Consider the following 26,044-nt stretch of genomic DNA (forward strand, 5'->3'; position numbering starts at 1 on the left):
ATATATGAAATTCGCCGAGAAAGCCTGCACTCACATATAATTTCTCTTTTGTATTGATTCCGAAAATTAGCAACGCCGGCAATAAACACATTATTAGCATTGGGAACCTTTTTTGTTGGAAAAGAACAATTTTAAGGCAGCAGATGTCATTTTATTCCTTGCATTTACTATGGGCTACATTGCTATGTGCTACTGGACCGTCCAATCAGAGTTACGAACGCGGTCGGCAAAGTGATGGGTTTGGTGGTGGCTTCTAGCAAAGCTATGGTAGAGGTGTGGTTTGTGGAAGCTGCTCAGCCTCATATGATGATTGTGTATGTCGTGGTGGTGGATATGACTACGGTGATAGAAGCCGCAGGTACTAAGTTGTTGCGCGTTATTCCTTTAGCAAATGTCGCCTTCTTCCCATACTTCTGAATAACTGCGTGAGGCTGTCGGATGTGAAAGACAGGCAAAGAAAGTCAGAGCACAGGAGGGAAGGCAGCAAGGCATGTATAATATCGGGCAAAGACAGAAAAGTAAATGAGCAGAACAGGGCATGGAGGAGTTCTTTTCAGAGAAATAGTGTGTCCTGTGTCACCAGTAATTCCGTTTTAAACAACGTCAACACTAAGGCAGTCTAAATCCTATATTTTATGTTATTATCTTCTAAGATGTGTTATTTTGTTGTAGCTGCTCGACAGTTTTATCAGATATATTTGTGGGCAACTTGGGATGAAAGTATAAAACATTAGAAATAGTGATAAAAAGCCTTGTAATTCTGAGGAATGAAGGAATAGTTTTGGAAAGTTGAAGCGTTTTCGTTCAGTATCTGATAATTGATGAGTTTGAGAAATAAGGAGTAAAAATTTATGTAGGTCAATGTGATTATGCAAAGACTGTAACATTTTGTACAGGTTTTAAGTAATCATAAACGTTATGACATTTGTGAGAAGGAATCCACTTATCTTATGAGGGACTAAATCACAAGTACTAAACTGCAGGCAGAGTAATCACGCAGATGTAGATGTACTGCTGAAACGTCAAAAAGTCATCCTTCTCAAACCAGAAACAACAAAGTGTACAAAATGAGCAAATAACCACATCACGGAATTAGTCGACGACTTCGGAAACAGTGAGGAATCTGGCCGTAAGGTAATGTTGGTGGTGTAAGCAGTGACAGAAGTTCTGGTGAGTGCTCAGGAAAGCAAGCTGATTCCACAGCCAGTGCCAATTCTCCATCTGACCACTGCAAGTAAATCTATGCGGAAGCATGTCCAAGAATCCTCATCGACGACATGCTGCCGTGTCTGTAAGTCAAATTCGGTGAAGACGTTCAGTAGTAGATAATAAGCTATTAATTGCTTAGTATCGAGAGGAAGCCACTTCCATTGTGTGAATCTCGGCCACTTCGGCTATCCAAGCAAGCCGCGAGAACTCATGCAATTCGTATATCACGTAGTCACAACCCTTACAATTCGTGATTCTCGCACATTCAGACAAATATATCGTCTTTGTAGCCCGTCGAGGCATGGATATATCAATGATGATTACAGTGTCTTAAGGATACTACGCACTTCGACAGTGTGGACATGCGTTCAAATACGCTGAAGGAATCGCCTTTACTAAGTAAAAAGCATAAAGTGATTAATAATTTTAATTTAGAAAGCAAGGCCTGTCTCACAATGTCTGGTGTTTCTACTGGAACTAACACATAACTAATAAGTTCTTCAAAGTGGAACAATGATATAGATTTCGAATATCTCGGAATAGATATGATGATGTACTGTGAAGATACAGACACTGTACAAACACAGGCATTGTAAAACTTAGCGAAAGTATGTACACTAAGCCAGTACATTATAACCAATGCTCATCACAAGATTGAGTGCCAACTGGTGGCGTTTGGGGTATTTGACGCAGAAAGGAAAGTGTGTAAGTGCAGCAAAATGGAATGGGAAATTTACTGGTAAAGTGAGAATATGCTTAATTCATTAGATAACAAATTAGAGGCTACTGGCATTTTCTGTGACCTGTCAAAAGCCTCTGACTATGTCAATCACAGCATTCTCTTAAGTAAATTAGAACATTATGGTGTCACCGGCAGTGCTGCGAAATGGTTTGAGTTTTATCCAACTAACAGGAAACAAAGGGTATCGCTGCGAAATAGCTGTGCAGTAAGCAGTCTTTTTTTTTTTAGTGGACGTTAGTGACTTATCGTCTGTTAGGTTGCCAGGTGCCAAGTTTGTTTTGTTTGCAGATGATGCAAACATTGCAATAAGTAGCAAGTTAAGTACAGATTTAGACATGGCTGCTAATATAATTTTCACTGACATTAATAAATGGTTGAAAGCTAATTCATAGTCATTAAACTTTGAAAAGATCCACTATATGTAGTTCAGCCACTATATGTAGTTCAGAACCTGTAAGAGATTTCCGACCAGCACGTGTATACCGTATGAAGACATGCAGATTGATGAGGTTGACAGTCATAAATTTCTGGGATTACAACTCGATATAAATTCAGTTGGGAAGAGCATATCTTAGAATTGCTGAAGTGCCTAAACAAGTTTGTGTTTGCAGTGACAATTATGTCAGATGTAGGAGATATAAATATAAAAATCTTGCATACTTCATAATTTCATTCCATTTTATAATACGGGACCATATTCTGGGGCAATATGTCAAACCAAGGTAAAGTTTTAGTGTGCAAAGGCGTGTAATAAGACTCAATTGTGTTGTAAATTCAGGAACATCATGTAGAAACCTGTTCAAGGAACTTTGTATTATAGCCACTGCTTCTCAGTAGTCTATATTTATTCCTTGATGAAAATTTTTGCAAGTAATATATCTCTATTTCTAACCAATAGCACAATGTATAGTATCAATACTAGGAATAAGAACAATCTACATAGAGACCTAAGATCACTTACCTTGGTCCAAAAAGGGGTCCAATATTCAGGAACACATATTTTCAATAAATTGCCAGAAACCATTAAAAACTTGGTTTCAGATAAAGCACAGTTTAAACGGAGTCTGAAAGACTTTATGACAGGCAACTGCTTCTAGTCTATAGCTGAATATCTTAATAGGGAGTGTTAGAGCAGCTTAAGTAAAAATGCCTGTTAGATTTCAGGTCATGTTATATAAAGGATTTTACAGCCTTGACTTCATGATGCATTATATTACTTAACTGGTCAATTGCAAATGCCCATAACGACTATACCAACGAAGTAAAAGAGTAAAACACTCATCTAACATCGTTACAAGATGCATATTATAATTAATGATAGTTCCTTTTTCACAACGCGTTTGGGTGGTTGTGTTATGTGCCTGTGGAGTAAGCAGAGATGCTGTACAACTGTGTGAGGAAAGGATGCCCAACAAAAATACTCCGAACTATTCGACAACCGCAGCAACTGAGGTACTGTTAGTGACCGAAAAGTTGCATGTAGTAATGTATTTTCTGTCTGGAGTTTTTCCAAAAGTTTTGCGTGCGTGTACAGAAAAAGGTATTATCTCTGCTTGTTGTATTTTGCTATACAACTACTAGTACTACGTGGCACTAAGATATTTGTTGTACCTACGGTAAGCGTTTGTAAAGCTGAGTGACTAGAAGGCATGGGAAGGGTTGTTTCATTTAAGGATTTGTTGTGTAAGACATCCGAATATTGCGGCTAAATGCGCTCGGGTAGACGCAATAACTGTATAGTCTTCTACAGACAGGTGTGTAGTAAACATGGCCGCGAGTTAACAGACTTTGAACCTGGAATGGTAATCGGTGAAAGACGTACACGGGTCATGACGTTTCGGAGACTACACAATAATTTGAGTTTACGAGGTCAATAGCGACTAGGGTCGATCTTCAATATCGCAGTAAAAGTGGTTTTATACGCGTAAACCACCGAACAAGACGGCCAGTAGTGTTTAGCGAACGGACATCACGTCTCCTTTGCCGAGCCAAACTGTGATTCCGGGTGTCTACTTTGAGTTAGATCACCGCCGATTTGAACGTGGGGCGTCAGGGCTCTAGAACGGAGACGAATGTACGACAGTTGCTTTTGTAGGCGACGACTGAGCATCACAGCCAGTGTTTTGCGATGACCGTTGGCTACTCATATCAACTGTTCTGAATTTCTGACCGGTATTAGATGTCAAAAACTAATACCAACCGTCCACTCTCGGTTCGGATGGTTTCCTTTGAGGAGGATGTTTTGCAACACTTTGCGGAGGAACTGTCAACCAGCACTGGCCAAGTAGTGCAAGAACTGAGTACATCTCATACTGATGTATGGACAGTTGTCAGTGAACAAGAGGTACACCCATACCATCTGCAGTAAGTTCAGGCACTAATAGTGAACGGCTATCCACTATAAGTACATTGTCTCTACGGTAATTACAGCACTACATTCTCCAGGCACAATATCCGACATTGTTGCTATTTGTCAATGAATGTGCGATCACTCGGGAAGGCACTGTGAACTTGCACAATATTCATATTTGGGTAAACTAAGATCTCCTTTTTCAAGTGTTTAGAAGTAACCAATACTGGTTCAGCGTGACTCTATGGATGGGGATAGTTTGTGATTAAGTCTTTGGGCCGTTATTATTATAACGCGAGAGATCTGCCTTTCTGGAGGAGGTGCCACTACAAGTTCGTCAGATTATATGTCTACAAAAGGAGTAGCGAGCTTCAGTTTATTTTGACGAAAATGTGCAGCATCACCTGGACGCTATATATGCAGACTGATGGATTGATACGAGGGTCATCAATGTCACCAGATCACCAAATCTTACTCCTCTTGACTATTTACTGCGAGGCGCTATGAGGATGATGGTGTACACTACTCCGGTAACGTCATCAAAGGGCCTTATTGTATAAATCTATGCTGGGACTGCGTAGCCGGACATATTTCACAATATGCAGTAGTTTCTATATCACCGTAGTAAATTATGGAATCATGTCTGATGCCGAAATCTTGAGCCCCTTTTGTAATATGCTGCTGGTTGTCACGCTGTTGTTGGATTCCGTAGCGAAATGTGGAACACCGACACTTCACCAGATCCAAACTGACTGAGCCCTAACCATGAATTTCTGGACATGGATTCCGGCTTGAAAAATGATCTGCTTACCGTTCTGATCAACATACTACGCGCTTCGAAGCCCCAGTCCGCGAGTCCGCTTTAGACTGGTGACTAATGAGTTGCGTATTTAATTAGGATACCGAACATTGTCTAAGAATATCTGAGGCAAAAATCCTCGAACGTATTCGCCTCACAGCAGTGAAATTATGCATTTCCGACAGGGGTTCTCTGTGGAAAATGACAATTTTACTGCTCTGAACATACTCATCCTTGGCGTTGTGTTTCTTGAACTTCTCCCGTCTGATCGAATATTCCATCATTTTTCGGGCTTGAATCCGGGAAAGGAGTAATCCTTTTTGCGATATGTTGGCTGGCTTCCTTTCAGCTATTCTCAAGGTGAGTTGTTTGCAAGATTTTTAAATCATTTTACACAATACTGTGGAAAAATCGAGCGTGATTCAGATATAACATGTTGGTGACAATAGCGTCAGTCATAAATAAAACTTTACGCGTCTAACAGTATGACAGAGAAAGCTCAGAGCTGGTGAATCCACAGCACTTATGAAGTATTTGATTGATTATTATGGATGGCCTATGTAGGACTGCCACGCAGCAAAAACATGGACCAATAGTTCATTTGAGAGCGCAGACGTGAAATTAGGAGCTCCCATGCTCATCTCAGTTGAGCATGCCGTGTGCTAACTGCATTTCCACAGCTTCCTTGCCCATTAAATCCCAGTAGGTTGAGGAGAGTATCTTAGCTTCGCGGAATCTATGGAATAATCAGTGGAAATACAATGTTCAGCCACTGTAGGTTTACTTGGCTGTAGAAAGCGGGTGTAGAGATGGTGTTCAATGCAACGTTCTTTTACAGTGCTTATTTTTTGTCTTACGTAGCGTTTACCAAACTCTTAAAGATTTTCATGTACACCTTCCTTTCTTAAATGATCTGCTTTTACACAGTCGCGCAGGTTCGGTGATGATTTGGGTGACCTTATCATGATATTCCATTGGTGCCATGGGTGCTCTGCAAGATATACATTACTACCAAGGATTATGTGACGATTTGGGTTGACCCCCATTGGTGGTACTGTGTTCTAAAACGACACTGCCCTTTTTCACACTGACCACATCGTCCAGGATTGGTTTTCTGAGCACTGGTCTTATCTCGCCTGATCGTCACAGTCACCAGATTTCAATTTTATTGAGCATTTGTGGTCTTTTTTGGAGAGGAAATTGCGTCATTGCTATCCACATCCATCATCGTTACCTGAGCTACCCACTATTCTGAAGGAAGAATGGTATAAGAGTCCCTTTCAAACCACACAGGAGCTGTATTTTATTTTATTTATTTAACCTGGTCTGATTAGGACTATCAGGCCTTCTCTTACGTCGGATCAGGGTTTCACACATACCTTTGTTACATCATAGTTACCTAGTTGTATTTAGTCCAATCAACGAAAGAAAATTAGAGAACAAAGTTGTGTAGTCGCAAGTTTTTGTGCAGTGTAGGGGGAGTGTAATGCACAACATACTAAAAATCCTAACCGTTTGGCTGTGAGCGAGTGGTTGGGGGATGCGTCAGAGTTCACCTTTTTAGGTTTTCTTTAATATCTCGAAAATATTTCCCAGTACAAAATTAAACTACATTAGATTTCCTGCAAAAATATGTCATATTCATTTTCTCTCTAGGGCTAATAGTTTCACGTTGGAGAGGATCAGACGATGGAAGAACCATATATTATTAAAAATAGTGATTTAATTTATAAAATTAATGTATAATGTAAAATAATGTGGATTAAAAACAAACAGTAAATGTTTGTACCATGTTTAAGAGCAGCTGAACCGTATTGAGGCATAAATTGTGTTCTGGAGGAGTAAGAGGTAGTAGGAAAGGCAGGAGTGGAGCTTAGAAGTGTGAAGGAAGGTAGGTTGCTGAATTGCAGTCATGCACTTCCTTCCTTCTTAAGCCTGTAAACTGAACAGCGAGCGGATAATTCTGCATCAGATTTACCTCAGTACGTCACAAGAAGCAATTACAGGGTCCTTCACATAGTTACACCGACCCTTCCGCACGTCACCTGAGGAAACACTGGCGACGCAGTGTGCAAACATGTCCGGGGCTATTTAGTTTCCACAAACTGCGTTTACGCTACGTGGAATACAGATATGAATCACTAATAATACTAACGCAATAAACATGTATGGACAGCACCTACGTAAGATTCTCCACACTGCCCTACAATGCTAGATTCTTAGTCATCCTTTACGGCAGCTGTAGCGTTCTCATCAGTCTACAGACAGGCTATACCTCTCCAGCATTTTACACTCCTGGAAATTGAAATAAGAACACCGTGAATTCATTGTCCCAGGAAGGGGAAACTTTATTGACACATTCCTGGGGTCAGATACATCACATGATCACACTGACAGAACCACAGGCACATAGACACAGGCAACAGAGCATGCACAATGTCGGCACTAGTACAGTGTATATCCACCTTTCGCAGCAATGCAGGCTGCTATTCTCCCATGGAGACGATCGTAGAGATGCTGGATGTAGTCCTGTGGAACGGCTTGCCATGCCATTTCCACCTGGCGCCTCAGTTGGACCAGCGTTCGTGCTGGACGTGCAGACCGCGTGAGACGACGCTTCATCCAGTCCCAAACATGCTCAATGGGGGACAGATCCGGAGATCTTGCTGGCCAGGGTAGTTGACTTACACCTTCTAGAGCACGTTGGGTGGCACGGGATACATGCGGACGTGCATTGTCCTTTTGGAACAGCAAGTTCCCTTGCCGGTCTAGGAATGGTAGAACGATGGGTTCGATGACGGTTTGGATGTACCGTGCACTATTCAGTGTCCCCTCAACGATCACCAGTGGTGTACGGCCAGTGTAGGAGATCGCTCCCCACACCATGATGCCGGGTGTTGGCCCTGTGTGCCTCGGTCGTATGCAGTCCTGATTGTGGCGCTCACCTGCACGGCGCCAAACACGCATACGACCATCATTGGCACCAAGGCAGAAGCGACTCTCATCGCTGAAGACGACACGTCTCCATTCGTCCCTCCATTCACGCCTGTCGCGTCCGCCGCTCGTGGTCTCGTGGTAGCGTTCTCGCTTCCCGAACACGGGGTCCCGGGTTCGATTCCCGGCGGGGTCAGGGATTTTCACCTGCCTCGAGATGACTGGGTGTTTGTGTTGTCCTCATCATTTCATCGTCATCCAGGAAAGTGGCGAAATTGGACTGAGCAAAGGTTGGGAAATTGTACGGGCGCTGATAACCACGCTGTTGAGCGCCCCACAAACCAAACATCATTATCATCACTCACGCCTGTCGCGACACCACTGGAGGCGGGCTGCACGATGTTGGGGCGTGAGCGGAAGACGGCCTAACGGTGTGCGGGACTGTAGCCCAGCTTCATGGAGACGGTTGCGAATGGTCCTCGCCGATACCCCAGGAGCAACAGTGTCCCTAATTTGCTGGGAAGTGGCGGTGCGGTCCCCTACGGCACTGCGTAAGATCCTACGGTCTTGGCGTGCATCCGTGCGTCGCTGCGGTCCGGTCCCAGGTCGACGGGCACGTGCACCTTCCGCCGACCACTGGCGACAACATCGATGTACTGTGGAGACCTCACGCCCCACGTGTTGAGCAATTCGGCGGTACGTCCACCCGGCCTCCCGCATGCCCACTACACGCCCTCGCTCAAAGTCCGTCAACTGCACATACGGTTCACGTCCACGCTGTCGCGGCATGCTACCAGTGTTAAAGACTGCGATGGAGCTCCGTATGCCACGGCAAACTGGCTGACACTGACGGCGGCGGTGCACAAATGCTGCGCAGCTAGCGCCATTCGACGGCCAACACCGCGGTTCCTGGTGTGTCCGCTGTGCCGTGCGTGTGATCATTGCTTGTACAGCCCTCTCGCAGTGTCCGGAGCAAGTATGGTGGGTCTGACACACCGGTGTCAATGTGTTCTTTTTTCCATTTCTAGGAGTGTATGTCTGGTTCTCTCATGCGAGTAAACAGAATCACTTCACTGAGCTCATGTTTTTATAGAGGAGTTATTTTCAGTGTATTAAGTATGTATTTGTGGTTGTTGAATGAACTATTATGTAAAAAATGCTCAACAGCTGGAGGTATTAGCTGCCTACCACACTGAAGAGCCTACCTCAAGTGTAACATGCTGTCAATATGTATTCGACAATGTCGATTTCATTGTCCTCGCTATAAATCGTTGAAATACATCACCTCAGTCTCAGCTCTCCCGACATATTAGGAGAGCCAGAGGCTTAAATTTGATACCTCTGTGAGAGACATAGGTCACCTAGGTGTTATGGAACTTCAGCTATTTCAAAACCAACCAAGGACTGTATTACAGCAAATTACTGTTGCAGGTTTAAAGATGATTAGTCCTGTTCCGTCAGACATAATGACACCCACCTTGCAAGATATGCCGTGAATGTTTGCTACGTGACTCCACTCAGAGCAGCCTTTTCTACAGATGCCAGGAAGAGATTTATAAAGTCTTCCAGTGACACAATTAGTGGTGAGAAAAGTGCAGTAGCTTTCTGGTCATTCATTAATTCACCACCAAGTGCCTACAACAACACAATTATATGGCTTTAAAATATTCTGTCAACGACTGACAGCAGCAAGTGCCGCATTTAGCAGTCCAATCCCTTTCCCATAAACACTACATAGGTAACGGAAAACATCACACAAAGCGGAAATCATTGTATGGCGTCAGTGGCCTGGAGTTCCCAGGCGGTAAGTTCGGCCGCCAAGTGCAAGTCTTATCGAGTGCGACGCCACGTTGGGCTACTTGAGCGTCGACAATGGAGATGAAATGATGACGAGGACAGTATAACACCCAGTCCCTGAGGGGAGAAAATCTCCCACCCCAGGCGGAAATCGAACCCGGGCCCCCGTGCGTGGCACTGCAACGCGCTGACCATTCAGCTAATGGGGCGAACAACACCACAAAAATTAAGCAGTTCTCAGCCATTGTTTACAGAAACGTATTTTACATAAAAGCTCACTTAACAACTGGAAATAAGTACTCAATAAACTGAAATACACTGAAGAACCAAAGAAACTGGTACACCTGCCTAATATCGTGTAGGGCCCCCGCGAGCACGCAGAAATGCCACAACACGACTCAGCATGGACTCGAATAATGTCTGAAGTAGTGCTGGAGGGAACTGACACCATGAATCCTGCAGGGCTGTCCATAAATCCGTAAGGTACGAGGGGGTGGAGATCTGTTCTGAACGACACATTGCAAGGCATCCCAGATATGCTCAATAATGTTCATGTCTGCGGTATTTGGTGGCCGGCGGAGGTGTTGAAACTCAGAAGAGTGTTCCTGGAGCCACTCTGTTGCAATTATGGATGTGTGGGGCGGCGCATTGTCGTGCTGGAATTGCGCAAGTCCGTCGGAATGCACAATAGACATGAATGGATGCAGGTGAACAGCCAGGATGCTTACGCATGTGTCACATGTCAGAGTCATATCTAGACGTATCAGGGATGCCATATCACTCCAACTACACACGCTCCACACCATTACAGAACCTCCACCAGCTTGAACAGTCCCCTGCTGACATGCAGGGTAGATGGATTTATGAGGTTGACTCTATAATCCTTCACGTCCATCCGCTCGACACAATTTGAAACGAGACTCGTCCGAGCAGGCAACATGTTTCCAGTCTCAACAGTCCAATTTCGGTGTTGACTGGCCCAGGAGAGGCTAAAGCTTCCTGTCGTGCAGTCATCAAGGGTACACGAGGGGCGTTCAGCTCCGAAAGCCCTTATCGATGATGTTTCGTTGAATGGTTCGCACGCTGACACTTATTGATGGTCTAGCATTGAAATCTGTAGCAATTTTCCGAAGGGTTGCACTTCTGTCACGTTAAACGATTCTCTTCAGTCGTCGGTGATCCCGTTCTTGTAGCATCTTTTTCCGGCAGCAGCGATATGAGAGATTTAATGTTTTACCGGATTTTGTGACTTAATGTGGGAAATTTTCTACTCGCTCTTCATTTTGCATAGCTATGAAGGAAGGAAGTGCATGGCCACATTCCTTCGACCTACCTCCCCTTACTCTTCCAACATCCACGTCCGCCTTCCCACCCTGTTACACCCGCAGAACACACTTTATTCCCTAACACAACTCTACTGCACATTTAATTTTTTGCTCTGAACCCGTTTCATTTAACAATAAACATCAATTTTACACCATTAAAACACTATTTTTAATGATCTCTGATTTTTACATCCTCTGAAACGTAGAAACTATTAGTCCTAGTGAAAAAACGAACCTGACCTTTGCCGGCCGGCGTGGGCGAGCGGTTCTAGGCGCTACAGTCTGGAACCGTGCGACCGCTACGGTCGCAGGTTCGAATCCTGCCTCGGGCATGGATGTGTGTTATGTCCTTAGGTTAGTTAGGCTTAAGTAATTCTAAGTTCTAGGGGACTGATGACCTGAGAATTTAAGTCCCATAGTGCTCAGAGCCATTTGAACCATTTTTTTGAAAGGACCTTTCATCATTAAATTTAATGTAGTTTAAATTTTGACTGGGGAATCTTAGGCGACTTCGCTATCTGTGGCAGTGTTATTTTAAAGCCTTTCAGTGAATAACCGAGACACACGTGGGGGAGACACGCAGTACTCACCCTCCCGGATCGGTGCAACTGACGAGGTTGTGGTAGTCCCGAGCTGGCTAGTATCTGGCGGAATGTCACTGCAGCCTGTGTAGTTACCTGTTTATTACGGTTCCAGTGTTTATTCAAAGCACTGATCACATATTCGTGTGGGCTAGATGGCGGTATTTTTGCTACTATCAGTAAAACACTAGTCGATAAGATTGCTCGCGGGTTCATAAGACGTGTTAAAAATTACGAAACGTATGTAGTGTAGTTACTTCAGAAGTTGTGTTTAATTGTGTGATTCTCTTTGTTTTTCCATTCTTATAAAAGAAACCGTAAGATTAAGTACCATGATAATCGATTTTATAGTGATTTTTGATGTTTTATTGTACACTTACCAAAATAATTGTCGTGGCCTCTTTTATGATCTAAGGTTCCAAAGCATCCGTCCTGTCTGTTATTAAAGGTAATTTTTATAGCTCATAGTTCTATATGATCAGGTACTGGGTTTTGCTTTTATATTGCCGCCGTTGAGGGTTATGTTCGGATGAACATAATTTCTTGAGGTTTTTCCGTGTGTGGGAGCGGAGGTTGGAAAGAAGCCAAAGACGGGTTTACTCTCAGATGATTACAGAGCTCTTATGTTATTTAAGGGACACAGCTTTCGCTTATGACGAAGGGTGCTCTGATGCACTGCTAGACTAATCCGTACTTATTTTTGGTTTGATAAAATGCAATGTAGTACAAATTAAGCCCTATATGCCTTTTATATATGCTTCTCAGGAGCTAATTATCATTATTCCTTAACTACTTTACTGTATCCCCCATCTAATGATGTATCTCATGTAGGAAGCCAAATTCCATAAAATTATAGCACATAATCATCACTTTTGTGGGCGTCCCCACCAATTTTTTTCTACCATTTTCTACAGTCAGTGCCTTCAGGTAATGCGTTTTTGATCAAGAACTCTTCGTACGAACTCTTGTGATGTGGCATTGCCCCTATATACTTTTTTTACCGTCTTTATATATATTCTATAGGTCGTTGAGATATGTTGACATCTGGGATGTTAGCGAACCACGTATTCCGAATAGACCTTTCCATGAGTACATCAGATGCCCTATAGTTTGCAAGTAGCGTTGTTTCGATATATAGAAGCATGCTCTAAGATTTTTAATATGAAAGTTGAATTTATATCGATAGAAATGATAAGTTCTTTAGTGGAAATTATCGGTATACTATTTTTGCAATTTAGATGCCTTTAATTTTGAATCAGGTACTTAACAACATTTACTGCACTAATCCCACATCGTCTCAAAATGTATGCAGCCACAGCAATAGCTATTTTCTCCTTTTTTATATGACCTACGTACTTTTTAATGGAGCTCACTAACTCCCGAACTGCGAACATGAAACTCTTGGCGCGTGTAACAACTACTCTGACGACAGTCAGGGGTATTGAACAGGTGACTTATTATCTGGGCACTTCCTTTCAGGGAATCACATTTTAGTTTTAATATCGAAATTAAGAGAATAGAGACTCAGATCATATCAAGAAAAACAAAGAAATAGCCATAAAGGATGGCCGGCGGCGGTGGCGAAGCGGTTCTAGGCGCTTCAGTCCGGAACCGCGCGACTGCTACGGTCGCAGGTTCGAATCCTGCCTCGGGCATGGATATGTGTGATGTCCTTAGGTTAGCTAGGTTTAAGTAGTTCTAAGTTCTAGGGGACTGATGACCTCAGATGTTAAGTCCCATAGTGCTCAGAGCCATTTGAACCATTTTTGAACCATAAAGGATGAAAATATACATATAGTATCAAATGAAATGTTAACGTGAATTCATATAAAAGTAGCTACGAACATAAATACAGGAGTAGGGTCTAGCTCAGAGAGTAATGATAGACGTATACACTTAAAAAATACTGAAAATTCGGATTCCTTATACGCTAGTTTAGATCATGATAGGAACTATTATACTGCTATGTTTCAAGAGATGCGCCCAGCTCGACTAAGACTGACGATGGCAGGCTAACGTATGAGCATTGTGAAGTCTCACTTGAAGCTCATTATATCAAGATTCTCTGTAAACCAAATTTTCAAACTTCCAATTCTTTATACTGGCCAATTCACACACACAAATAGTAAACATAACTCTATCTTGCAGTTATGGAGTATTGGACTGCGGCTGGGGGATGAATTGTTAAAACTGTATTCCAACAGCCGTTATTTATTTAGCTTTTTATTTAAGCGATCAATTTCAACTCCTCAAGAGAATCACCTTCAGGCCCTGTAGCACGAACGACAAAAAGCTTTCAGTCGTACACGTACGAGGGCTATTCGGAAAGTAAGGAATGATCTGTCACGAAATGGAAACTACAGTGAAAATCAAAACTGTTTTATTTGAAACAGTTGGCTACACCTTCCAGCTACTTCTCTACATAGTCGCCTCTCCGAATAGATATATGTCGTAGCATTGTACAATCTTTCCAATAGACTCGTCATACACTTTGATGAGCCAAAACATTATGACCACATGCTTAATAGCTACTTTCTCCGTCTTGGGACTGAAATACATCACTGATTCTGCGTATCAGGAATCCGACAGTTTGTTGGTAGGCTTGTGGAGGTATGTGGCATTAGATGTCTACGCACAGGTCATGTAATTTGTGTAAATAACGGGCTGCTGATTTGCGCCCGATAACGACACAGACGGGTTCAATAGGATTTACACCAGGCAAATTTGCTCGGCGAGACATCAACCTGAGTTCACTATAATGCTCCTCAAACCCCTATATTACGGTTCTAGCTACGAAACACGGACAGTTATACTGCCGGAAGATGACCTAACCGTTGGGGAAGACATCAAGAACGAAGGGATTCAGGTGGATCGTAACTGTCAGCGTGTCTTAGATTATAACCACAGGTCCCACGCAAGCGCAGGAGAATGTTTCACATAGCATAATACTGCTCCCACGAGCCTGCATCCGTAGCGCGCTGCACCTTTCGAGCAGCCGTTCACATCGATGACGGCGTTTGTGGAGACGACCATTGACCTAGTGTAGCAAAAAATGATTCACCCGAAGAGCCGACACGTTTCATTGATCGACGGTCGAGTCCCGATGGTCCCGTACTTACTGCAATCGTAGTTGACGATGTCGTTGTGTCAACATGTGAACACGATTTGGTGCTCTGCTGCGAAGCTCCATGTTCAACAACGTACGATGAACGGTGTGCTCCGAAACGCTTGTGCGTGCACCAGCATTGTGCTCCCTCGGCAGCGATGACACAGATCGCCATCTATACTACTTCACAGAACAGACAAGCCTCCGATGTCCACGCTCTATGGAGTCATGGACGTCCATCCATTTAGCGCCTGGTGGTAGCTTCACTGTCCTATCTCTTTCCATAGCTGCACACGACAGTAGCACGTAAACATTCGACCACTTTCGCCATTTTCCAGATACTCACAGGTTCTGGGTAATAATAATATGCCCTTTGTCAAAATCGCTTATCCAATGGATTGTCCCATTTGCAGCCCATGTCTTCGCTAGAGTGATCCCTCGTCTGTGTCTGCTCCTCTCGCATACTTTTGTTACTGCGTTACGCGCTCGCAACGCTAACAGGAGGCATCCAACGTCGCGCTGGGCAGTGGTCACAATGATTTGTCTCTTCAGTATATTTGTGAGAATTGAAATGTGAAGAACTTTTCACCAGAGATTAGGTACATAATATTACACGTATAACTAATATCACACGAGCGTTCTCTGAGAATTTACTACGTTACTAAACCCCCATAACCTACAACCAGAGCCTTTCAATGTTGTCGCAGAGAACCAAAGAATGCTTGCATGTATGGGGCACTCTCCCTCATTGCTGCTTGTATAAGAGCCCACTAAACATCCACATGCGATGGTCAAGCGTGTCCTAGATACGTTCAATGGCCGCCGGATGTTATCTGTGAAAAATCCACATTACCAAGTCTCCCACGAGAAAATCCAATTAGCATACTTTTCATAACTAATCAAAGAAATAGTGCTATCATGAGGGGCGGAAACTGAAATCATAGCAAAGAGAAAATGTAGGAGTATATTAGTACTGCAACGTCTTTGGATGGACAAGGTTCTTAATACTATGGTCTCCTTTGGATTACCCGAGGTGTAACAATGACCTTCCTGGTCACACTGAAAACGACGCTGTTGGACCTGTATGTGTGATATTTCTCTGCAAACTTAATCACTTGAACACTGCCCTATGTATCTTTCGAGTTTGGTACCAAATAAGGAAATGCAGTGGTTAATACTCTGGACTTGTATTCACAAGGAGCGAGGCTGAAATCCATTTGATCATCCAGATCAATGTACTACAATGTACCTTACTGTACAATGAACAGTTCCACCAATTTAACCAGTCATGCGGCATTTATCCTGTAGCATTTATTAAACAGTTTCACAGCGAATTCATAACTTTATGGTCCAAGCAAATGAACACAGCTATAATCATTGAATTTCCGCAGGAAGAAGAAAATGTGAGGGCTTGTCAAACCTGCAGACGATTTTTTTTATCAAAACTCAGAAACGGTTCCCCTTAGCATTACAGGCTTTGAACCCACAGAAAGGCAAAGTGGCCAACTTTATTAACTCCAGGACTGTGGCTACGAAGGCTTTCCCGGCGTAATAATTGATAATATTCTTCTCGGGTATGCAGCCGGATCATAACGTCTTCATGACACAATATTTCCGCGGTCCAACTGGCCGCCATCTTCAGGTGAGGGTGCTGGTGCACGATCTCGCCGGAACTGACTTCCTAGCGCAACTGACTTCCCTCACCTGAAGATGGCGGCCAGTTGGACCGCGGAAATATTGTGTCATGAAGACGTTATGATCCGGCTGCATACCCGAGAAGAATATTATCAACTCCAGGACTGCATTCACGTAGTAGTGGTACGTTAAGGGAACATGTCAAACGACTTGTGGCAAACACATGTACGTGAAGTATTCGGTAAAAGACGTAAAATTAATTGAGATTTTGAGTTTACAACTGTCTTTAGCAGTAAGACGAAAAGTGCCAATTGATCCATCTAAAAAAGTTCCAGTAAATGCATTTATTGTTACATAAAGCTGAACATATCGCTCATGAGATGAAGGGGAGGAGATTAAGGTTTAACGTCCCACTGCAATAAGGTCATTAAAGAGAGAGCATAAGCTAGGACTGCGGATCATGAGAAAGAAAATAGCTCGTATCCTCTTCAAAGAAGCCATCCCAGTACTTGCCTTTAGCGAAAGCATGGAAAAGGCCAGATGGGGTTTTAAGCCCCATTTCTTCCCAATGAAATTGCAACGTCTTAAACATTGCGCCATATCGCTTAGTCAGATCATGACAAAAGCTCTGAGCAATATGACTGGTTACAAGAAGGAAGATATTTGGGGTTATGGAGACGTGAAGATCGATCATTTCCAGCGTGGTCCATCCCTGTGTTGAAATACGACTAAGGCAGATTAAACAATTAGAGGGAGAAAGGCAGATGTACATACCAGCCACGTCAGCTCGAAGCAAATGACATCCACGTACCAACTTTCGAATGAGAACTAGACCAGAAGGGTCAGTCAGACAAGACAGCCTTTACTGCATTAAAAAAATGGCTCTGAGCACTATGGGACTTAACATCTGAGGTCATCAGTCCCCTAGAACTTAGAACTACTTAAACTTAACTAACCCAAGGACATCACACACACCTATTCCCGAGGCAGGATTCGAACCTGCGACCGTTGCGGTGTCGCGGTTCCGTACTGAAGCGCCTAGAACCGCATGGCCACACCGACCGGCACTGCATAAAAGATCCGAAGAAATGGGATTTCTACAAACAAGGAGAGATAGTAATTTAAGTTGTACTATACTTATCTTGAAAGCTGAAGTCATGGGACTGAATGTAGATGTGTTGATTGATAGTAGCCGCAAGATGTTAGCCAGTTTTCAATTTCAGCAACAGTTAGTGAAATTAGCAACGCTATCGATCTTTGCCACATGTGACATAAAAATTAATATTCTTATTGGAAATAAAATAGACGAATGCAATAATGATAACATTTATTCAACGTTTCGTAACTTTTTGCAGTTATAAAGACGAGTCACTTCTAAAGAGGTGTCTAACACACGGAATGTATGTAGCATAAGAAGGAACCAAATTTGTGTCTTAATTATGTACCAAAGCAAGGAAAATCTTATGTTCCAATTCTTCCACGTATCATAATTTCCAGAGCCACATGTGGTGACCCCATGGTCCCGTTAAGGCTAGCAGTGTAGGGCAATAACGACGTCTACGATCGCCACTTCTAAATATCTGTATGTATCTCCTGGATAAAGGCTAATCGAAAACCTCAAAAACAAAAAATTCACAGCCTGTTGTCACTACATACCACACTGGTTCAGCCAGTCCACTGAAGCAGCATTGTGATGATCTTTGACAGAGTATATGACTACGACTTCGTACTGAGAGAAACCAAAACACCAACCTGTACTTGAGGGAGGTATAGGAGCCCAAGCTACTGCTCTTCGTTCAATAAACTCGATGTGCTACATTGATACTCGATATGCCCCAGCCACGAGTAACAAGGAATGAGAAAGATATTTTGAAGAGCGACAAGTATTACTGCTTTCCTGGACTGTGTGGGCTCTTCACATACTGCCCAAAGAACACGTCTGGGTATGGTTGGCTGGCAACATGATTGTCGCGGTCCTCTCGCAACTACTGTTGAAGCTTTGTGGGCTCGCATACAGACAGCGTGAAATGAGATTTTCCGTGTGGCAACTCGTGCTGGCCTCACACTGTACTTAATTATCAACATCAGAGATCCTGCTCAGTTCTGTAATCGTAATTATTTGTGCGTTGTTATGTATTAAAATGTATGAAATTAATTTTAGTCACACGTATTCTTACTGCCGTTACAATTTTCAGAAACGTTAGTGTTGTAGGAACAACCAAAATATCATCCTTAGACTGGATATTTCTAAAGTACCCTTAGAAATTCTTACGATGTGTAGAAGACTCAGGGTAGAAAATGATTTGATTAGATACGTTTTCCGGAGACACGCTGACTCAATAATACAGGAAAAAAATATGTGAAATAATATGTTCTACTCACGCGCATGTGCTTGGCGGCGAGCGATAGCAGTGTACGACGATTCTGGTGATTGCTGTATTTGTAAGCAACAAACTAATATGGAAACGGCGACCAGTTCTGAGGTACGCACGAAATGTGTGGTACTCACGTATCACGTTACGAATTAACTCGACTTCTACTGCTAGAATAGTGGATACTACTGGCCAACGGTATTGTTTACCAGAGCTACAGTAAATGCCTATCTCTTCTTTGCCCAGAATTCACAGCAGGATGGAGCATATTGCTTTACATGTTTGCTCCTGCGATATAGAAACGTTGCCTATTTGGATCTGGTCCTCATTCAAATAGTCATCTACTTATTCCCTTCTACGCGCCGAAGTGTTCTGAGTAAAATCCAGCAACAACAGCGGTGAGCAGTTATGCTTCCACGCTGGAGAACATAACGTTTTGTTGTGCATACTCAAATAGAAATATCAGATCGATTCAGCACACCTGTACCTTCATACTAGGTACTTTCAATAATATTTTTCCATGGTTTAAACTATTGAATCGCAATTGATGTGCCTCACGATTTCAGATCGACTTAACAGTTTCGTTGGAAGGGTTCGTGCTCTAGATACAATATGTGATCAAAAGTATCCGGACGCCCCCAAAACATACGATTTTGATTTTAGATGCATTGTGCTGCAACCTACTGACAGGTACTCCATATCAGCTACTTCAGTAGTCATTAGACATCGTGAGACAGCAGAATGGAGCGCTCCGCGGAACTCACAGACTTCGAACGTGATCAGCTGACTGAGTGTCACTTGTGTCATACGTCTGTACGCGAGATTTCCACACTCCTGAACATCCCGAGGTCCACTGTTTCCCATGTGATAGTGAGGTGGAAACGTGAAGGGGCATGTACAGCACAAAGGCGAAAGGCCGACCTCGTCTGTTGACTGATAGAGACCGCCGACAGTGGAAGAGGGTCGTAATTTGTAATAGGCAGACATCTATCCAGACAAACACACTGGAACTCCAAACTGCATCAGGATCTACTCCAAGTACTATGACAGCTAGGCGGAGGTAAGAAAACTTGGCTTTCATGGTGGAGCGGCTGTTCATAAGCCACCCATCACGCCGGTAAATGCCTTGCTTGGTGTAAGGAGCGTAAACATTGGACGATTGAACAGTGGAAAAACGTTATGTGGAGTGTCGAATCACGGTACACAATGTGGCAATCCGATGGCAGGGTGTAGGTATGGCGAATGGCCGGTGTAAGTCATCTGCCGGCGTGTGTAGTGCCAACAGTAAAATTCGGAGGCGGGGATGTGGTGTGGTCGTGTTTTTCACGGAAGGGGGTTGCACCCCTTGTTGTTTTGGGTGACACTATCACAGCACAGGCCTACATTAATGTTTTAAGCACCTTCTTGCTTCCCACTGTTGAAGAGCAGTTCGGGGATGGCTATTGCATCTTTCAATACGATCGAGCACCTATTCGTAATGCATGGCCTGTGACGGAGTGGTTATACGACGATTACATTCCTGTAATGGACTGGCCTGCGGAAAGTCCTGGCTTGAATCCTAAAGAACACCTTTGGCATGTTTTGGAACGCGGACTTTGTGCTAGTCCTTACCGACCGACATGGATACTTCTCAGTGCAGCACTCCAAGAAGAATGTGCTACCATTCCCCAAGAAACGTTCCGGCACCTGATTGAACTTATGCCTGCGAGAGTGGAAGCTGTCATCAAGGCAATATGGCCGACACCGTATTGAATTCCAGCGTTACCGATGGAGGGCGCCACGAACTTGTAAGTCATTTTCAGCCAGGTGTCCGGATACTTTTGATCACTTAGTGTACGTGCTAACAGGCGTTCGAGTACGCGCTGCCGACTCACTCTACGGTGTAACAAATGCGAACTCTCCTGAGTTTTGGATTATATAGCACGTAAAACAAAGGAAACGAGAAGTGGAAACTGTGCATATTCCATTATCGGGCACAGAACATGAAATGGAAGATTTCACGCGTTACACTTTCAACAAGAGATGTATTCAGAAACGGTTTTCAAGTTTTATGGCGTGAGAGAATTTTAATGAAATACTGTTAGTAATTCGATCGTATGTACTACGCCGTGACACATCAAAAAAATGGTTCAAATGGCTCTGAGCACTATGGGACTCAACTGCTGTGGTCATAAGTCCCCTAGAACTTAGAACTACTTAAACCTAACTAACCTAAGGACAGCACACAACACCCAGCCATCACGAGGCAGAGAAAATCCCTGGCCCCGCCGGGAATCGAACCCGGGAACCCGGGCGTGGGAAGCGAGAACGCTACCGCACGACCACGAGATGCGGGCGTGACACATCATACAAGTGCTGTATACCACTAGAAGAAAAGTAGTTCGAGCATATTTGCAAATATCTGGAATTATTTTTATTACTTATTTATTAATTATTAATAAAAATCAGTAATTAATGATTAATTGTTAAGTAAACTGTTGTAAGAGTCTGACCTGCATTCAGTCTGGCGATGACCATGACGACGAATCAGGTATAAAATTTTCAGGTGTAGGACCGAAATTCTTTACGTAGGTTGTTGACAAATTTTACAGACAATTCGAAGTCGCAGGGAAGGGAGGGCGTTGAAAAGAGGGCTATGGAAGCACTGAGAAAATCCTGCACCGAGGCATGTAGGTCGTGTGGAGTTGTTTGTCATGTTTTCCTCAAAGGCAGTCATACTTTAAGATTTCATCCTCCATAAATAATAATAATATCTGAAAAAATATAATATCTGAACGATTTTGATTTTAGTTTGAAATTTCTCATTCTCTATTAAATGTTTTGTTCCTGACTGTTAGACGCCTTTCCATAGCTGTTTGTTGCGATCCGTACATTTCAGCATTTATGGAACTGTCATATATAATATAAATTTTTACTGGTTTTTGTCAGTAGGCCTATGTAAATATTCAATTCGATTTTTTGCCACACATTGAAGATATACCCTTTCTGGAGAAAGCTTTCACAGGAATACGCTTTCAGAAATTTTAAATATGTTGCAGGCCTGTTTTCTGCTCTATCCACACAAAAATCTGTGCCACTGTGACAATTCCCGCTATAAGCCTATTGAGAGCTTCAACGAAGAATGTGGCATTCTATATTGACTGTTAAAATGTATGTGAACCACTGAGGATCGACTGCTTAGTTGAATGTATGTGATTGCCAACGCAGAACAGTGTACATACGATGGCTGTCTGTTGATAGTTGTACAACTGTTTGGTCGCAGTTGAGTCAAAAGACAATCGATGTGGTTTTACGAGTTTTACCATCAACTTTTTACGCGCAGCTAAACATTAGTTTAAGTAAGAGTTGTATCTATGCCTCCGGCCTAATTTCTTCTTGTTGATCCTCTGATGAACGTTAACTCGTAATAACAGTGAGCGGTGAGCGGACTCATCTGTGAGGAATAGTCATTGTCTCTACAAACAGATGTTGCTTATTAGTGTTTCAGTTATTGGAAAACATCCCGTTCTGTCAAACTGGTTAAGTGATACACGAGGAACTTGAAGTATACAAGTTGTTATTCAGAAAGTTACCGACGAGCTAATGTTACGAAATAAATAACAACGTTCCTGTTTTTTTATGGAGTCCTCGTGAAATAGCTGTCGGTGGACAGTTTTAGCCTGTAAGATATAAATTTACTCACGGTTTAGTATACAGGATTCAGAAATTCGCCGGTCGAAATATGGACCACCCTGCGATATTGGGATGCTTCAGTCCGGACTGCAACTAGCCAGATGCTAGGTATCAAAATATGACATAGGCTTTATCCAAGCCATTAGTTTTTGCGGATTAACATTTCACGTAAATGCTTAAATGCAACTGGTTTGCTAATTCTGAATGAAGGAATTTGCGAGGCTATCGCGCTAATACGCTCAATGAACTAGCACAGCCTGATATAAAACGTCATAATTTTTGGAGTGAATCGTTGTTCTGATTTTTATTGCGGCGTACATATTATTTTACCTCAATTATTTAAACTCTGCTCATTGTTTTACTCTATTCATTCTTTATACCAATGAAGCCAAAAGGCTGAATGCAGCTTGTTAAAACGGATCAAATTGCCAAGTACGGTTTGCAGATCAACTGTCGGCACCCTTCACAGTTAAGAATGGGTTGACAGGGGGCGACCCTCTGTCGCCAGTTCTGTTCAACATTGCGTTGGAAAAGGTGAGACGTGCACTTGGTTGGAAGTGAAAGGACCCTTGCATTTGTAGATGATGTGGTGACTGTGGACGAAACCCTGGATGTGGTTACAGCGGATACATTTCGATGTATGCTAACTGTGAGTAAACTGTCGAATTTTTGTCAATATTGTCGAATAAAAGTGAGATAGAGTAAGAAATTAAAAAAGAATAATACATTCAAACTGGGTGTACTACAGTTTAGACCACCTATACATGCCACGCATAACATCTCAGCAAAGCAAGATACAGCTGTACATGTCACTAGTACGACCGGCGATATACTGTGGTTCTGAGATATGGGCAAGTACACCACTCAAGAGCACATCCTTACGTCTGAGAGGAAGATTTTAAGGATAATTTGTGATCCAGTACACAAATACAGAAAATGGAAGATGGGAAAGAAGATACAATGAAGATTTGTATCGGTGGTTTCATAAAGCTGGTATTGAGAGAGCGATTGCAGGAAGAAGGGTACGGTGGGAAGAACATGTTCTTCGAACAGAGGGCACTCTCCTCCCTAACAAAGTATTGGTACAGCAGCCAACTGGCAGACGTCGAAGAGGTCGTTCGTGAGCGAGATGGAAAGACAGAACTTGAGTGACCCTGGAAGAAGCACATCCAACAACCAGGATTTAGGATACTCGAAACAGAAGTAAATGGGGAAATATATGTAATAAATTTTTGTAATGTTACATTTGTATTTGGATATGTTGATCATTTCGTTATGTTTTATGTTCGTGAATTTGTATATTTTTGTCCCCTGCCATGGGCCTAAATGGTTTGTTTACTTGCAATAAATAATGATGACGATGATGATTCATTATCTATACAATGCTTGTATTTCTAGTACCCACTCTTAATTTAGTATGCATTGATTTTCCTATGGACAATAACTTCTTGAGGTAGTTTTTGCCGTATGTACACCAAGACGACTGCAGCAGATTTCAGAGAGATACTTAAGTCTTCATACTTACACTTGTGCTACGTGTTATTAAATTTATTTTCGGTAGCCCCGTCTTTTACTGTGAGGTGCTGCTGAGTGACCTCAAAAAGAATTGATTTCCCGCTTTGGTCAGGATATTTATGACTTGATTAGTGTTACTAATATTTTTTCGAGGCTGTAGACTATAAGGTACTAACGGCGCTCGTTCATAATTGTAGTTCCCATGACTCAAATACGAATCGCAAATATAACGATCACTTAAAAAGGTATCCATTGAATGATTAAAAATTTAGCCGAAAGTAGAACGCATGAGAAAAATATATAAAAACTCGATGCTAGACATCGATTTGTTTCGGAATTTAGGGCATTCCAAAATTTTCTAATTAGGTGCACCGTCAGTACAGATTTTTATTACTGTGAGCAGCAGTACTGCACAAGCGTCGATGCGAGTTGCTGTTCAAAATGATTTTGCTATGGACAATAACTTCTTGAGGTAGTTTTTGCCGTATGTACACCAAGACGACTGCAGCAGATTTCAGAGAGATACTTAAGTCTTCATTCTTACACTTGTGCTACGTGTTATTAAATTTACTTTCGGTAGCCCCGTCTTTTACTGTGAGGTGCTGCTGAGTGACCTCAAAAAGAATTGATTTCCCGCTTTGGTCAGGATATTTATGACTTGATTAGTGTTACTAATATTTTTTCGAGGCTGTAGACTATAAGGTACTAACGGCGCTCGTTCATAATTGTAGTTCCCATGACTCAAATACGAATCGCAAATATAACGATCACTTAAAAAGGTACCCATTGAATGATTAAAAATTTAGCCGAAAGTAGAACGCATGAGAAAAATATATAAAATCTCGATGCTAGACATCGATTTGTTTCGGAATTTAGGGCATTCCAAAATTTTCTAATTAGGTGCACCGTCAGTACAGATTTTTATTACTGTGAGCAGCAGTACTGCACAAGCGTCGATGCGAGTTGCTGTTCAAAATGTTGACCATAGGCTGAATATAGGGACTGTTGGCACACGTCAGAGGGGGTCGAGGACTGTGAGCACCAAATAGGAATTTCCCACATACTGTGTGAGATTTACGTCGAGAAATCGAGCTAGAAGATATTCATTCACGAGATGAGCCAACGCAGCTTCAAGCTTTGTTGTCTTATAGGGTGAAATCATTACCTACATGACTGCCGTAAAGACGATCATAAACATCAAGGACATCATATCTGTACACCTACAAAGTCGTAACACCACATGGAAATGCGTGATGTTTTGAGAGACCACACACATGGCCTTTGTCGATGCGTTTCTATCAGAAATGCTTGATGGATGATAATTAATTTTCGATTCTTGTCAAATCAAAACACATTCGATTACTTTTCTCGTTAAAAATGGACTCATAATTGACGAAAACTACCTTCCAATGACCTTCAGATCAGTAAACATTTCTGTGTGTGCACTGCAATCGTACCCCCTACGACGACCACAGAGAGGCATATACACTATTGGTCGTTCCGCATACGTAGCACCTTAATAAATCCTTCACTCATCCAGTGTCGGTGTCAAACGCAGCGACAGCTCATAGTTGGAACGAAGTTGCAGTTCTCGTCTACTTGTTACATAACAGAATGACTGTATGTAGTAATTTATTAACAATATGCCACGTTTTTGTCACGAATAACGTAAATTCTGTTTTGTAGAATCGGGCGCCAATTCCTTTAAAAAGACTGTTTTTAATTTAAATTTTATTTCCTTGTATAGTTTGGAAAGCAAGAAATTTACACACATTCATAGCACTTTTGTTCGTTTCACAATGAATAATAATTTTTGACGCTAAATAAGGACGAGAGTTCACGCGCGTAATAATAATACTAATAACAATCAAACAAAGCAGGCCCCTGTGGCCGAGCGGTTCTAGGCGCTTCAGTCCGGAACCGCACTGCTGCTATGGTTGCAGGTTCGAATCCTGCCTTGGGCATGGATGTGTGTGATGTCCTTAGGTTATTTAGGTTTAAGTAGTT

The 26,044-nt window shown here is 42.5% G+C and overlaps 1 protein-coding gene across 1 annotated transcript in view; it reads left to right on the forward strand.

Moving 5' to 3' along the window:
* The first annotated feature begins 234 nt into the window (after window positions 1–234).
* Window positions 235–26,044, forward strand: part of LOC126184027 (antifreeze protein Maxi-like) — a 59,336-nt gene continuing 33,526 nt past the window's right edge. The window contains exon 1 of the mRNA XM_049926384.1: window positions 235–314. Coding sequence (XP_049782341.1) covers window positions 235–314 — 80 coding nt within the window. The remainder of the gene's footprint in view (window positions 315–26,044) is intronic.

Source organism: Schistocerca cancellata, chromosome 4, assembly GCF_023864275.1.
Source record: "Schistocerca cancellata isolate TAMUIC-IGC-003103 chromosome 4, iqSchCanc2.1, whole genome shotgun sequence".
Lineage (NCBI taxonomy): Eukaryota > Metazoa > Arthropoda > Insecta > Orthoptera > Acrididae > Schistocerca > Schistocerca cancellata.